Source organism: Calliphora vicina, chromosome 2 (assembly GCF_958450345.1).
Source record: "Calliphora vicina chromosome 2, idCalVici1.1, whole genome shotgun sequence".
NCBI classification, from domain to species: Eukaryota; Metazoa; Arthropoda; class Insecta; order Diptera; family Calliphoridae; genus Calliphora; species Calliphora vicina.
This window is the reverse complement of record NC_088781.1, coordinates 15638289-15654007: the sequence shown is the minus strand read 5'-3', so window position 1 is coordinate 15654007 and position 15719 is coordinate 15638289. Positions and strand designations below refer to the sequence as shown.

The following is a 15719-nucleotide window of genomic DNA, read 5'->3' as shown; positions in this document are numbered from 1 at the left end:
ACTACCCAACTAAAGAAGAATAGTGTCAGTTAAGTATTTTTAAAAAGAAAAGAGCATCCTAGCATTTGTATGAAAAAAAAGGAAAAGCTGAAACACAAGATATCATAAAAATTATTTAAAACATTTGAATAATATAAATTTATTTAAAGTATTGGCCCTTGTTAGCTATGACATTTTGCCATCTTTCCGGATGGCAAAATGTCAAATATGGATTCCGTCCAAAAGAAGCTAAATATATTTCGGGTGATGCAAAACATCCCAACCACTTCCTTCTAAATTTTTTCTGACAGCTATTCCAACATGTGGCCGACCGTTGTCATGATGAAATATTACGGTTTCATGTCTGGACGCGTATTCTAGGCAGATTTCAGCAGCTCTAAATATATATATATTGCTCCCACGCAATACAGGGAATTAACTCCATGGATATTTGGCTTTGGGGTCGATTCTGCTGGTTGGTCGTGCTTTACATACGATCTCTTACGTTCGGGTTAACGTAATGGATACATCTCTCTTCGCAAATTATTCGGTGGTCGCAAATATTTTGGAATTGCTGCATGAGTAGCCCCCAATGATGTTGCAAGCTTTTGTTGAGTTTGACAACAATCTTCATGGAGCGATGCTGTCTAACAGCATTTTGGGAACAGAAAGTTCTCAATTTTAAATTTCAGCTCAGCTGAGGTGGCGTGCATGTTTGCTAATTAAACGTAATGAGCTTTATTTACATTTTTGGACCTCCACTGAAATTTTTCGTCAAACATTTTCGTAGAATATTTTAATTCTTAAATGCCCTTTTTTTAATGATTTTTTTGATTTTCTCGAAAAAAGACTCGAGAATTCACCACTAACGAGTGGAGCTAGGGGGTTGAGATCTTCCACAAAAATTATCCCCATAAAATTCCATTATATAACTCTGACAATACGAATTTTCTCAGACATTAACTTAAAATATGTTTTCCATTAAGTATAATGCTCCCTTTAATCAACAAATTAAAATTTTGATCCACTGCAAAAAGAAACTCAGACCATCTGGACTATAAGTTTATTTTACAAATATTTTATTTTTAACAAACACAAACTGCGAAGCGTTTAGCTTGTCTGCAGATATACCCAGAGTCTCTGACGGGAATCAAACCCGCAACCCTCAGATTAATAGTCCAGCACACTATCGACTATCGGGGCACCCTATGATGATCTACTCAATATGTCCTTTCAGAATTATATCATCGCTATTCTGTTCAAGCAAAAAGTTGGACAGGGTTATTGGTATTCAAACTTTTTTGGCTGGCCTGGTCGATCTTTGTTTTCCGTGTCAAAATCAAAACTCGTGTACCGCACAAACCATCTCTCGCACGTGGAAAGTGATGAAACACATTCACCAAAATCTTTCGAGATCAATCGGTGTACTTCATATAATGCTTTGTTGGAACAAAATACTACATTTTCGAAGCAAAAAAAACTTCGTTGTTTACACTATAATGTTTAATAACTAAGTGAAAATAGATGACAGATATGTTCCCTTCTAAATGACATATAAGTTATTAAAAACCGTATTCAAAAGTTATGCCATTTAATATAAATCCCACATTTTTAAGTCTAAAGAGGACATGACTTTTAAATGAATCTTAAAAAAATAAAATTCGGGATCATCTTCAAAATATACGAACATAAAAAATCAGAAAAGGTTAAAATGTTCAAAAGATTCTAAAGAATATTTGTTTGCCAAATATAATTAAATTCAGATACCAACGGTCAGTTCGTTTGTGATGCCTTATGGAATTTATAATAGCTGACTGCCCGGGCGTCTCTTATTAAAAAAAATTGAGAAGTGAAAAGAAGGCAATATATTAGAAACTTAAAATTTCCGTGTTTTATGAGGAAATTTTGATTTAGGTATTTTGCAATCGGTATTGAAGAATGTATAATTTTAACAGTTTAATTTGTCTAATAATTCAAACTATATATTCTATTTTAGATTATTTTCATTAAGTCACACAATTAATTTTATTTAATCCCACTGTCCACATGTTAAAAGAGCAAACGTATTTACTTTATCATGTGATAGAATTTTAATAGGTGAATTTTTGTATGGTTTTGAAGTAAAGGGCTTGAATTTCAGTTTCATGTTTTTTTTTCTCATATTCGCTTCACTATTCCAACTGAACCCAATGGAATACGTGTATTTTGTATTTTATAGTTAAATATTGTAGATGCACAACCAAACGACAAAACAAAAAAAATTGGCCAATACACATATATTTAGTGAACTTACACCATATAGTAGCTAAGTTTTGAGCATGTTTACGAACAGGAGGCAAAGTCCTTCAGTAACACAAAGTTCACTGCTATAATTCAAATACAAGCAGCCGTTTTTATTCATTTCATTTCATTCGTTCTTTTACACAGGATATAACCATAGTAATATTGGAGTTTGAGTTAGAGTTAGAGCAATATGTGGTAGTATGTTTAGCCGTTTAACTGCCAAAGTGGTAAAATAGTTTCGCTGCCATAAGTAATACTTAACAGAGACTGAGTTCAGTCATAAAATAAAATATGCTTAGATGTGTGTTTGAAGGTAGTTTGGAGTATATCAGCTCCATCACCTCCTCTTGGTTCAGGGAAAAAGAAATATAAAGCAATAAATTTAAATTTTTTCTGCTGCTGCTAGTAACATTGTTAAATAAGAATTAACCCAGGATTAAATTAGCAAAAATGTTTTGTCCATGTAGCAATCTAAATCATTTGTTTTGTTTGTTTACTTTTACAATGTTTTGTTAAAACAAGCAAATTTTCATGGGTTAATTTCTTATTTTTAACACTTTCCTATTGCTCTTTTCTATTCCATGCAATGTTTGCCGTTTTTTAGTGAGTTTTTCCTCAACATTGTATCATGATGTTTAACTTTAGATAAAACATTATCGTTTAAAATAGTTGGCTACTACATAGTTACACATTTTAACTCTAGACTAAATACAGCCATTGAATGGCTGGTTGGTTGATGTGTAGTAACCTTTGTTGCTCCAAAACATCATGTTCCTTGTTTATATTCACTGAGCACCTCCTGGTACAATTGGCTCTGAGTGTAGTGGTTGTTTGTTTTAGACACATACGAGTATAAATACTTTTTTTTACTTTAGAACTAAAATACTTCCTAGTAGTACTAAAACAACTACTACATAGTAGCGTCAGCTATAGTTATTGTACTTAATGTTTGTGCAGTGTTTTTTTAACTACCGGATATTGTTTAAACTTAATCGATTTGATGTGAAATTGTTAGGCAAATATTGAAAGAGATTTATGGGTTCAAATGAAGTATGGATAAAATGCAAACATGTTTGTAGGTAAATCTTATGGCTGTGCACTTAATAATCACAGTGTTTATGGCACTTTAAATCAACGAGGGAAATACTGATGGTGTCTTAAACGGAACTGGTATGGTTTAAGTATCCATTCAAGGTTTTATAAAGTGAAAATTACTTTAGTAGACATGTTTGTAACAATACTGCAATAGATTTTCTTAAGGTACTCTAACAAAGTACCTAATGTTAATAATCTGAGAAAAAATGCTCACTCAAATTTGCAAAAACATAACCTTTATAAGGTCTTCGGGTCAAATTTGACCCATTTTTGAATTAAAAATTAATTTCTTATTAAAGTGAGTGGTTGGTAGTTTTGATATTTAATGACTTTTATTTAATTTTAAATGTCAACAATCAGGTTAGGTTTTTGAATAAAAATTTCAAAAAAAAATATTTTTCTATTTGGATCAAATTTGACAAGATCGTAACGCCTGAAAATTTGAAGACCTTATGAATGTTAAAAGTACAAATAATTTAATTTGTATAAAAAATGTATTCCGTTAATTTAGAGATTTCTCCAAACAGATGTTTGTGCCAAATTGTCCTTCTGGAACTAAAAAGTACCAACATTTTAATACTCTTAGAATAGTATTAAGCGCTCAGGAGTCCCATACAAAATTAGAAGTACCAAAATATTTTTTTACAGAGAAAATTTAAATTTGTTGCTAAAATTGCCTCAGTAGCAGAAACTGAAAGCACTGAAAAACAATGAAATTTAAATATACTCCATCAAAGGCATTGGTTTCCTTTCAAAAGCGTTCTATATTTATGTATCCTAAAATGTACTGAATTAATAGAAAAGTACCAAAAATAATTTCTCTCTGTTATTATTGGGTGTATGACTTAAAAATGTGGGAACTGCAATAGATGGCGCACAGTGGCTCATTATCGTTTTTCATCGGCCAAAACTTTGTAACTTTTGAACCGATAGAGATATTTTACAAATTTTTGATGGACAGATAACTTCTTGAATTTTTCTGCAGTTTTAATTTCATACAAATCGGTTCAGCAGTTGTTGAGCAATTTAAGGTTAAAGTTGAACTTTTAATTTTTGTATAGCATTTAGTATGAAAATGCAAAATTTTTTGTTTTTTGAATCAGCTATAGTAATTAAAAAAGTTATCAGCAGATAAAAACTAGTAACGAAATATGTTCGGCCAAGCTCGACCATATAATACCCTACACTATAATTTATTTTCGTAATCGATTTTCGGAAGCGGGCATTATAAGGGAACTATGACTAATTATGGACCTATTGTCATGAAATTAGGTCGTGTGATTTATGTCTATATGGAAGTTATTTCTGTTGAATTTTGTGTTCATACCAACAGTTTTAAGAGATTTATGCTAGTTAAAGTGATTTTCGGAAGCGGGTCTTATATGGGAGCTATGACTAATTATGGACCGATTGCCATGAAATAAGGTAGTATGATTTATGTCTATATAGAAGTTATTTCTGTTGAATTTTATGTTTATACCAACATTTTTAAGAGATTTATGCTCGTTAAAGTGATTTTCGGAAGCGGGTCTTATATGGGAGCTATGACTAATTATGGACCGATCGCTATGAAATTAGGTAGTGTGTTTAATGCCCATATGAATGTTATTTCTGTTGAATTTTATGTTTATACCAACATTTTTAATAGATTTATGCTCGTTAAAGTAATTTTTGGAAGCGGGCTTATATGGGAGCTATGACTAATTATAAAAGGGTTCTCTCTGTTATAAGCTACTGAAATGTGACTAGACCATCACAACCTGTACCGATCGCAACTGATTTGCTTGAAGCGATTATTGGGCGAAAAAAGCCCAGAATATGCGGCCAGACATGAAAAAAAATTATTTCATCATGAATAATACATTTTGCAATACCTGTTAAAAAGTATTTAGAATCAAGTGGTTGGGAAGTTTTGCCTCACTCGTTTTATAGTCCAGACCATGCCCCGTCCGACTACTATTTGTTTTGATTGATGCAGAACGCTCTCTCTGGGATACACTTCGCTTTGGAACAGAGTATCCCATATTGGATTGATTCGCTTTGCCTCAAAAGATGAGCATTTCTTTTGGCTCGGAATCCATATGTTGCCAGAAAGATGGGAAAAGGTCATAACAATTGCCAATACTTTGAAAAAAATTTTATTATTCAAAAGTTTTAAAATAAAAGCTAAAAAAATTCTTCAGTTTCAAGTCATACACCCAATATATTGAAATAAAATTCAACACTACCTTAAGCCCAAAAAATTCAAGCACTTGAACATTTTGATAGAATTTGACTTGAATGTAAATGTAATTATGTTATACACATGAAAAATATTTGAAAAATTAAATATTTTTCAAACAAAAAACTACAGTTTGAGATGAAAAGAAACCAACCAATTGTATTAGGGAATGTAAGAAAAGATAAACTCACTGTTTATTGTTGGTGTTTTGTTTAAGCTTTGATATTTTTACAAATAAAGCTTGAGTGTCTGTAATTCTCATTCACTCTAGTGTTTTATTTGTATAATATCTTTAGTTTTTCTAAAGCTTTTTGGGAAAAGGTTTCCTGATGATCTGGCCTAAGCAACCAGTGAAATGCGCATAGGAACTAGCTTATCCCCCAACAATAAATTTCAGTGAATTTATCAATTATTGGGAATTCAGCACACTAATTCTTAACAAAAAAATTAATTTTGTATTCCCGTATAACTTTTTGATAAAAAACATTTGATTGGAATTTATGTTTCCTTTTTACTGGAGAATGCTATTGAAATAAAGTGTAATACAACTGTAGTTTAATAGCTTGACTATAATTCAAAACTTGAATGACACTTGCTTTCAAATTGAATTCTAGTAAAAACGATAGGTCCTTAATTAGTCAGATCTCCCATATATAAGGGAGATCGTAAATGACTTTTACGAAGGTAAAAAATGTCTTAAACATTATATCACAAAATTGAATAACGATCGGTTCATAATTAGTAATAGCAACCATTTAAATTTTAAAATAAAACTGTTTATACTCAAATACTCTTTAGGTTTTAAACAATCTGATTTCTTTTAGGCTTTAGTCATATTAAATTTTTCGAATTAGTGTTATTAATATTTTACTTTTAAAAAACCGAAATTTAATTCTTATTCGCAACATTTTTGCATAAATAACTCATAAATTATTTTAAACAAAATATAAAAATTTATAATCCTTTTTTTTTGTTTAAAACCACTTTTTTGCAGGTTCATAATTCAAGCGATGCCATTGTAACGTTACGTGAAGTAAATCTACAATCAGCTGGACGATTTCGCTGTGAGGTATCGGGTGAAGCGCCATCATTTCAAACTGTTACTGAACATGGTGATATGGTTGTTGTATGTAAGTATTGACAGCTTTTGTTGCATTTTATTAAAAACTGAGAAAATAAACTAAAATAAAACAGGCTCAAATGACCAGCAACTAAAGGAAACTAAAATAAAATTCATATATGTACAAGCAACCAAACAAAATTGATTGATATTTATTGAGTGTCAGTTGAATGAACAGCAGGAAAAAAGACTAAAAACTAAATTTTATGAAATTTTAAAAAAATAACACTCAACTCGTATGTATAACAGAAATAAAATATTTTTAATATAAAAAATATTTGAATTTTTATTTTGTTAAAAACGAAGGCAACAACAATAGTTAGCAACTGTAGTTTGTAAAAAGCAAGCACCAAATTTATATACTTTTTGGCAGATTTAATAATTGTTAACGCATCACAAATTGTAGCAGATCCTTAAACGAGACTGAAAAAAGTGTTTGTTATATGTATTTTTTTTTGGCTAAAACTTTTTATTTTATTAGTTTAGCACTAACGTCTGCCTAAATGAAAAACTTTTTTAGAAATAACCAACAAAATATATATTTTGTACTGTAGTAAAAATGTAATAAAACTAAAAAAAGGTTTGCAAATTCGTTTGTGTCAAAGTAAATTTTTATAAAAATTTGTGCAGAATTTTATTTTAAAGCAGAAAAGGTTAAAATAATGGCACAAAGAAGTCAAACTGTTGAAAAATTAGTGCCATAAAGCAATGTATGGTTGCTAATTGTTTTATGCCGCAATTGGTTGACATTGAAATTATAGATACAGTCGCAAAGTAGGTGTGGGTTAATTAGAAATTCGCTCGTCATTGTCATTATTTCTTAAGGGCAATCAGACTCGTTTTCATTTTTTTGCCTTCGTCAAAGTTGCGTTTCGTTCTGTTGCGTGTGATGTAATGCTTCGTTCCTGTTCTACGTCGTTTTCAATTTGATAATTATACCCTTCACCTTCTCACGAATAATTATATATGTTTGTGGCAAACCATGCATGGTTACTGTAACCATTTCAATATTGTTACAAGTTTTTTAACTATATTATGGTCACAGTAACCATTTGCATGATTGTGGTAACCATAATATGGTTAATTTACCAATATTCAATGGTTACAGTAAACAAATATATGTTTGTGGCAACCATTCATATGATGAATAATTTTATCATAATATGTTGTTTTCAGATTATGATAAGCCTTAAGCCGAGAGCAACATAATATGATAAGTCCTTCATCACATGAATGGTTGTCACAAACATATATTTGTTTACTGTAACCATTGAAATGGTTACAGTAACCATGCCCAATTATATTTTTTCTCTGCGCGTAATGATAGATATTTCAAAAACCTTTGCAACGACGTATATAATATCATAGTAAGTTGGACCTACAAAATCAGAAAAAATATTTTTTAACCCGAATTTTTTTTTACCAAAAGTTTTTTTTCGCTAAATTTAAAAAAAAATTTAAAAAATTTTAAATTTAAAAAAACAAATCGAACATTTTTTTTCCAAAAAATTAAAAAAACAACATTGGAAAAAGAATTTTTGTTTACCTAAAAATATTTTAAAAATTTTTATTTTGAAGCATAATTTCGTGAAGGTATATAAGATTCTGCACAGACGAATATAGCTCTCTTGCTTGTTTTTTTTTAATTTTTATAAATTCTGGTGGATACCATTAAAACTCAAATCGTAAAATGAACTGGTGGAGTACCATCATCACTCTTGACTTTAATAACAAGGTTTAAGCGTTCCATTTTCATATATGAAGATATAGGAAGGAATTAAGGAAGGAATAATTCAAAGAAATGGACCTTTTAACTGGCCATACTGGGGATATGTAAAATTATAGGTCTGTGCAGATAAACCAGAAATGATCGAGCACTTGGAAGCCAATATTCGACGCGTTATTGTCTGATTGTGGTTGAAAATTGTCATGCGGAATTGTATCATCATTGTATGGACACTAAAAACATTTTTCTCAGTTTTATTTCAATTTAAAGTAATCCGCCTTTAAAGCTGCTATTTTATTTAATTCAACTGTAGTTTTGCTTCAATTTTAATCGTTGCTTTATAAAATGTATTGAATTTATAACTGCAAAAGTTGCTAACAAGTGTAGACAGTAAAAAACATTTACTTTTTTGGGATAAAAAAATAATTTAGTTGAAAATATTTTAGAAATCCTGCTAGGAAATTTTATATTCAATTTCATTGGCACTTAATATGTCAAATAAAATAAATTTTCATATACATATTAAAATTGAATACGCATAGGTATAAAGTAATGCACTTTTGACAAATTTGTCCCCAAGATATCTTCGTTGTGGCCTTTTTATTTACTATTTTAAATGGAATTGTCGACATAATATATATTATTCGAAAGGTAAATAAGTATTTTTGGGAATCATTAGGTTCTAAGATGATCTAGTTATGTCCGTACTTCTGTCATTCTGTTGAAATCTCTTTAGCGTGCAAACAAAAGGAACTCTGTTGATAGGATTTGTTTGGTATTTCGTTGGTCCACTCGGAATAAAACTTGACGTGGACGTCGACAAGGAGTATTTGAGTTTAAGTAATTAAAATGGACCCTACAAATGCTCCAGGGGCGGTGCTATGGCGGCTGAAATTAGGGTACCTTCGACATGTAAAATTTTTTTTTTGTTTCCTTTCCGATTTCAAAGATTTTTCTATTTTTGAAAAGCGATTAGCTAGGTCTGCTAGCGTCTGATATTTATATCTTATAATTTCCGAGTTATATTCATTTTAAAAATTAAATTTTTAAATTTTGCCATACCTTGGATGCCATACTTTTAGGTCGTACTTTTGGACCGAATGGACTAGAATTTTTTTTGTTAGTTAGACAACTAAATTACTAAAAGTATACACAAGATTATGGATCTAAAAATAAACGATTTTCAATTTGTAAATTCAAAAAATATTAGATTTTTGCTGTTTTTTTGAGCGAAAAGGTGACTTAACTTTGGTATAAAAACCATGTCCTATTTTTTGAATATGTCGCCCCTACGCCCTTCGGAATTTGACCTATTTTTTTATCAAAATTTCAACTTTGGGTCACATGTTCTAAAATCCCAAAGCTGGGATCAAAAACCGGAAAGCAGCTTTGGAAACCTTGATGTGTTCCCCATTCATACCCAAAGTATTTTCCCGGAAGGAAATATGGATCTTATGGGCAAAATTCTAAAAAATATAATTTTTTGTATTTTCGCTCCAATTTTTAGGAATTGCAGGATTCCCTTTGACATTTTGCCAAGTTTTTTTACACTTTGTTATTTAGAATGTGATATTTAAAAAACGTTGAAAAGTTCACTGCTGTTTCACTGCAGATATTTCGAAAAAATGTTGCACATATGTACATTGATTTCGGTCCAATGACGAAGCCTACTGTAACTGGCTAAGAACGGTCTTAGCTAGGCAATGATGGAATGCCTTAACATTTCACTACGATAATGTTCAAAGAACCTGACAAGATCCGATAATGTTTGGGGTGGCACTTGCCAGTCAACATTTCCTACCATGTTCTATACAAATTCAACCTTTTTTGAACACTAATGTTTATTCACCGTGTATTTATAGCAATTCAAAGTTGTCTTTATAAATCAATCAGACCAAAAGCAATTAAGTACAAATATAGAGTTTTCAATTTGTTCTTGTATCCTAAAATATTTATATTTATATACACCATAATAGGCTTTGGTGAAACAAATTCGTACAAATCATTGATTGAATTAAACACATATGTATTACTAATTGTGTCTATAGCTGAGGAAATAAAGCAAACAGGAATATTCAAACACTACATAATAGGACTCGTACTTAATACCAATATTCAGACCTACAAATAATTTTGGTGGTTACTTATTTATTTAAAGTGATAGAACTGTGTTTTTAAAATGTTACTATAAATTAAACAAATTCAAACGAATGAACCATCCTTGTCACTAGTTACGTATGTAAAGCAAAAGCCACCAAATGTTTAATGAAATCTAATACAACTTCAACAGGACCTGAATATGTAAATTAACAAAATACAAAACTGAAATGAAATGAACAAACAATTTATACCAACAACAAATAAATAAAATCTTTTTGAATTGCACAGAAAATTCTATTTAATCTCTTTACAGTTTAAAACCATATACAGAATAGTGTTTTTTTACAAAGGCATTTTTTTGTTTGCACATTTTCTGTATAAAAAGATTAAGTTACAACTATTTTTTTATATAAAATTTATAAAAACTACAATATATAAATTTAATTTTAACAATATAAATAACTTTAATTTTTCTATTTCCTTTTCAGCTCTTCCCGATCAGGGTCCTCCCAAAATTAGTGGTGGACGCCCCCGTTATCAAATCGGCGATTGGGTGCGCATCAATTGTACTGCGGGTCGTTCAAAACCTGCTGTGCAATTGTCTTGGTTTGTTAATGGCGATGCGGCCGAACCTCATACGCTGCGTAAATACGATACAATTATATCGGGTCGTGAGGGTTTGGAGACATCGGTGCTGGGTTTACAATTTCGTGTGGAACAGCATCATTTTCGTAATGGTGATATGAAATTGAAGGTAAGTAGAAAGTTTTTGGAAATGTAGAGTATGTCGAACTATTGAAGAATTTACAGAAAATCTTTTATTATATAAAGAAAATTAAATATTACCCAGCGTGAAATTTAAATACCATAGACGGGAAATAAGTGGTTCACTTATTTCTCACCAGGGATGAAAACAGTACTTTTTCACAAATTTCTATAACAACAGAGACGTTTAAATAGGAAAAACTGTTATACACACATTTTTCGTAAAAGAAACTGTTATACAGACAAATTTCTATAGAACAAATGTTCTATAGAAAAAACAGTTATACAAACAATTTTCTGAATGAAAATCTGTTATACCAAGAAATTTGTATAAAAAAAACTGATATTCAGAAAGGAAAGAAAAAATTTCTCTAAAACTGTTAAACAGAACTGTTATATAGAAAGTTGTCTATGAAAAAAATCTGTTATACAGAATATTTTCTATTAAAAGGTTTTGTTTTTTATTGAAAACACTGTTGTAAAGAAACATTTCTATTGAAAAAACTGTAATACAGACAATTTTCTACAGCAACAAGTTTTATACAGAAAATTGTCTAAGAAAACATTGTTATGCAAAACATCTTATGTAGGAAAAACTTTTATACAGAATTTCTTCTATAAAAAAAACTGTAACACAAAAATTTTTCTGCAGAAAAAACATTTATGCTGACCTTTTTATAAAGAACATTTTCAACTCTTATACTGACAAATTCCTGTGGAAAAAACACTAAAATAGAAAATTTTCTCCAAAAAAAAATCTATAAAAATTTTCTATGAAGACAGCAAATTATCTTAAAAAACTATTACCAGAAAATTGTCTATTAGAAAAACTGTTATATTTTCTATTAAAACAGTGTTATACAGATTTTTTCTATAGAAAAAACTGTTATACAGAAACTTTTCTATAGAAAAGGGAGTTATATACACCACTTTCTATTGAAAAAACTGCAATACACCCAATTTTTTATAGAGAAAAACAGAAAATTTTCTAAGAAAACATTGTTATGCAGAAAATTTTCTGTAAAAAAAACTGTTATACAGAATTTCTTCTAAAAAACCTTTACACAGAACATTTTCTATAGAAAAAACTTTTTTGCAGAATTTCTATAGAGGAAACTGTTATACAGAACATTTTCTATAGTGGAAACAGGTATACAGACAATTTTCTGTAGAATTTCTATAGAAAAAATAGTTATTCAGACAACTTCTTATAAAGAAAAACTGTACTACATATAATTGTCTATAGAAAAAAGTTTATACAGAAAATTGTCTAAGAAAACATAAGATTTATGTAGGAAAAACAGTTATGCATACAATTTTCTGTAGAAAAAACTGTTATACAGAATATATTCTATAGAAAAAACTGTTATACAGGATTTCTTCTAGAAAAAAACTGTTATGCAGAAAATTTTCTGTAGAAAAAACTGTTATGCAGAAGTTTTTCTATAGAAAAAACTGTTATACAGAACATTTTCTATAGCGAAGACTGTTATACAGAAACTTTTCTATAGCAAAAAGTGTTATACAGAAAATTCTCTATAAAAACAAATTTTATACAGAAAAAACTGTTATACAGAATTTCATCTATTAAAAACCTGTTATACAGAACATTTTCTATAGCGAAAACTGTTATACAGAACTTTTTCTATAGCAAAAACTGTTATACAGAAAATTCTCTATAAAAACAAATTTTAAACAGAATTTTTTCTATATAAAAAATTGGTAACTACAACATTTGTATAGAATTTCTATAAAATGTTGTATATAATTTTATTAAAATGATAAACTCATAATTGATTTATCACGGACGTACCATACTGAATTTAATTTTTCTCATTTCTATTTTTTTTTTGCAGTGTGTCGCCTCATTGTCCACATTCTACTGGCGCAGCAATGAAGAATCCGTCGAAGGTGATCGACCACAAAAGGCGCCCGTCCTAGAGTCACGCGAGACCGTGTATGCCAGTAACTCACGTGCCGATCCCGTACAAGGTATGTCATTGCGGGAAAGTTTTGTTACCAAAATTTTATCGTTTTTCATTCAACCAAATGCAGCCAATAAAACGGATTCATCTGTCAGTATAAAGCCCATCACAATAATATTACTGATAGCCATGGCTTTAATAACCACAACAGGTTGTTTAGAGCAATTCTACTTGAGCAATATCTTACGAATTGCCACAAAACCATCAGCACAACACAATTTAAGACAAGCTAAAAAAATAGTAAGAAATCATTGTTGCAATAAAAATGATGATGACGATGACGATGACTGTGAGGATGCTGAAGTTATAAATAATGAGAAAGATGATAAAACACAACATAGAAAGCTAGAGATTTGTTCGAAAAACAAACTTGATGAAGAAGAGAAACTTAAAAGAATGATGCATTTTAATAAGGAAACAACAAGTCTGCCAATAATGTTAAAAGCAGCAACAATAACAACATCTTTAGACATGGCAACACAAATCACATCAATATATTTAATACAACAACTGGCTACAACTTTAGAGACTTCCGTTTCCTTGAAAACAACTACAAAATCTTGCTCCTCATCTGCACTAACATGTTCGTCATCATCATCCTGCAGCTCCTCCTCCTCTTCCTTGTCAACAACAAAACCCCACGTAAAGAGTTTAAAATCAAGGTAGCTATTTAATTAAATGGATTTTCTCAAATCTTATTTTCTTTCCATTTTATTATACTCGTACTGCTTTTATTTTATATATAATAAAGAATTGATTTTTTATTAAAAAAAAAACATTAAGTACATTAGATTTTTAGTTCCTTATAATTTTTTATTTAATTAAAAAAACTAAGAAAATCTAAAAAAAATACCAAAAAAAAAATTCAACAAAATATAATATTTTTTAAATCTTAAGTTTTAAGTATTTCGGGGAATATCCAAAACGGAAATATAAAAACAAATGTACATAGTCCTTGTTAAATTTTAAGAGTTTTAAAGATAATTACTGAAAAGCCATATTAATTATTAATAAAATAATATAATTAAAGAAAAAGGAAAAGAAAACTATAGTTTTTTTTATTTTTAATCAAAATGTTGTAATTTTAAGCGTAATTAAATGTGTGTGAATCAAAACAAAACAAAAATATGCTCGTAAAATGGTCGATTTTGTCTTAACTTCTTATTAGTCTTTTAAGTCTATTAGTATTGTAAGTAAATTTTAGGTAGTCTGATAAATTAATAATAAAAAAACATATGCAATTTTTAAATACATTTTTAGGCAGGGGTGTAAGTAACTGGTAAGTGGTACTTTAGAGGGTTTTTAAAAGTTATGAACTGAAAGAATAAGGGCAACTTATACTTGAGTTTATGGTTGTGCTGTAAACTGATAAAGAAAGCTTTAAAGTTGTTATAACTTTAGAAAACACTTCAGCCTAGGAAAGCTTCTAATAAAAGCTTTTAGTCAACTTCTCCTTTAACTTCTGAGTAAAGCTTTAAAACTGCTGATAAAATACTGTATTCACAAACTCATTCATTAAAACGTTCAAAGGCTACTTTGGCATCTCAATAGTTTTTGGCTATACAAAATTTTGTATATAACATTCTTCAATTTTAAAGCACAAATATTCCGATAGAAAATCATTTGACAGTATTTGATTAATTTGATCAATTCACAATCTTTTTTTAAATGCTTTTGAGATAAAGCTTCATTTGTTATATGCTTTTGTGGCAAAGCTTTTCTTTTCAGATGTTTCTCCGAGAAAGCTTTTTCATAATTTATGTGCGAAAGCTTTTTACTGTTTTGGTGAAAAGCTTTTTTCTATAGAACTAAGTTTTTGTTGAAAAAGCTTAGTTTCTAAATAAACGTTTAAACAAATTTTTTTTCTGAAAATCAAAAAAGCTTTTTTAAATTGTTTGCAACAAAAGCTTTTTGCTATAAACTTGTCACGTTTTGAAACGAATTCACATGATTTGCTCGTTTTACTTTCGAGTACCTGTTTCAATATACAAAATCATGTGATTTGTAGAACAAACAAATCACTCTATTTACAGAACGGGGGCGAAAGTTTTTGTTGAAAAGGCCTTGTTCATTACGATTTTTGTTTTGTAAAAAAATGCTTTGGTCGAAATGTCAAAGAGTGGTTGAAATGAATTCTGTTTGTAATTTCTACATGTTTCCTTTACGACCCTATATTATTTCTCGTTATAGATAGCGGAGTCGATAGAGATGTCCGTCTGTATGTTGAAATAGATTTTCCGTATCCCCCAATATATACGCTATAGACCAGGTTCGGTTGCTATTTAAAATCGAGAAAATCGGCCAACAGATAGTTGGTATATAAGGATAAAACTAGGCCTCGATTTTTGATCATATCTGGAATACTAATTCATTAATATAGAATGTATGGACATCTAATGATAGATATAAATGGCCGCAGTATATCGGGGCTACAATGGGTCAAAA

The 15719-nt window shown here is 29.8% G+C and overlaps 1 protein-coding gene across 2 annotated transcripts in view; it reads left to right on the top strand.

Annotated features, from left to right (window-relative positions):
• The window catches only part of beat-IIIc (beaten path IIIc), a 210073-nt gene extending 195146 nt beyond the window's left edge, over window positions 1–14927 (top strand). The window contains exons 4-7 of one of the 2 annotated variants that reach the window (XM_065501809.1): window positions 6573–6708; window positions 11013–11278; window positions 13146–13281; window positions 13345–14927. In XM_065501809.1, coding sequence (XP_065357881.1) covers window positions 6573–6708; window positions 11013–11278; window positions 13146–13281; window positions 13345–13940 — 1134 coding nt within the window. In that variant the 3' untranslated portion in view covers window positions 13941–14927. Of the gene's footprint in view, window positions 1–6572; window positions 6709–11012; window positions 11279–13145 lie in introns of both variants that reach the window. The other variant, XM_065501808.1, reaches the window with a different exon arrangement.
• Window positions 14928–15719: the final 792 nt, after the last annotated feature.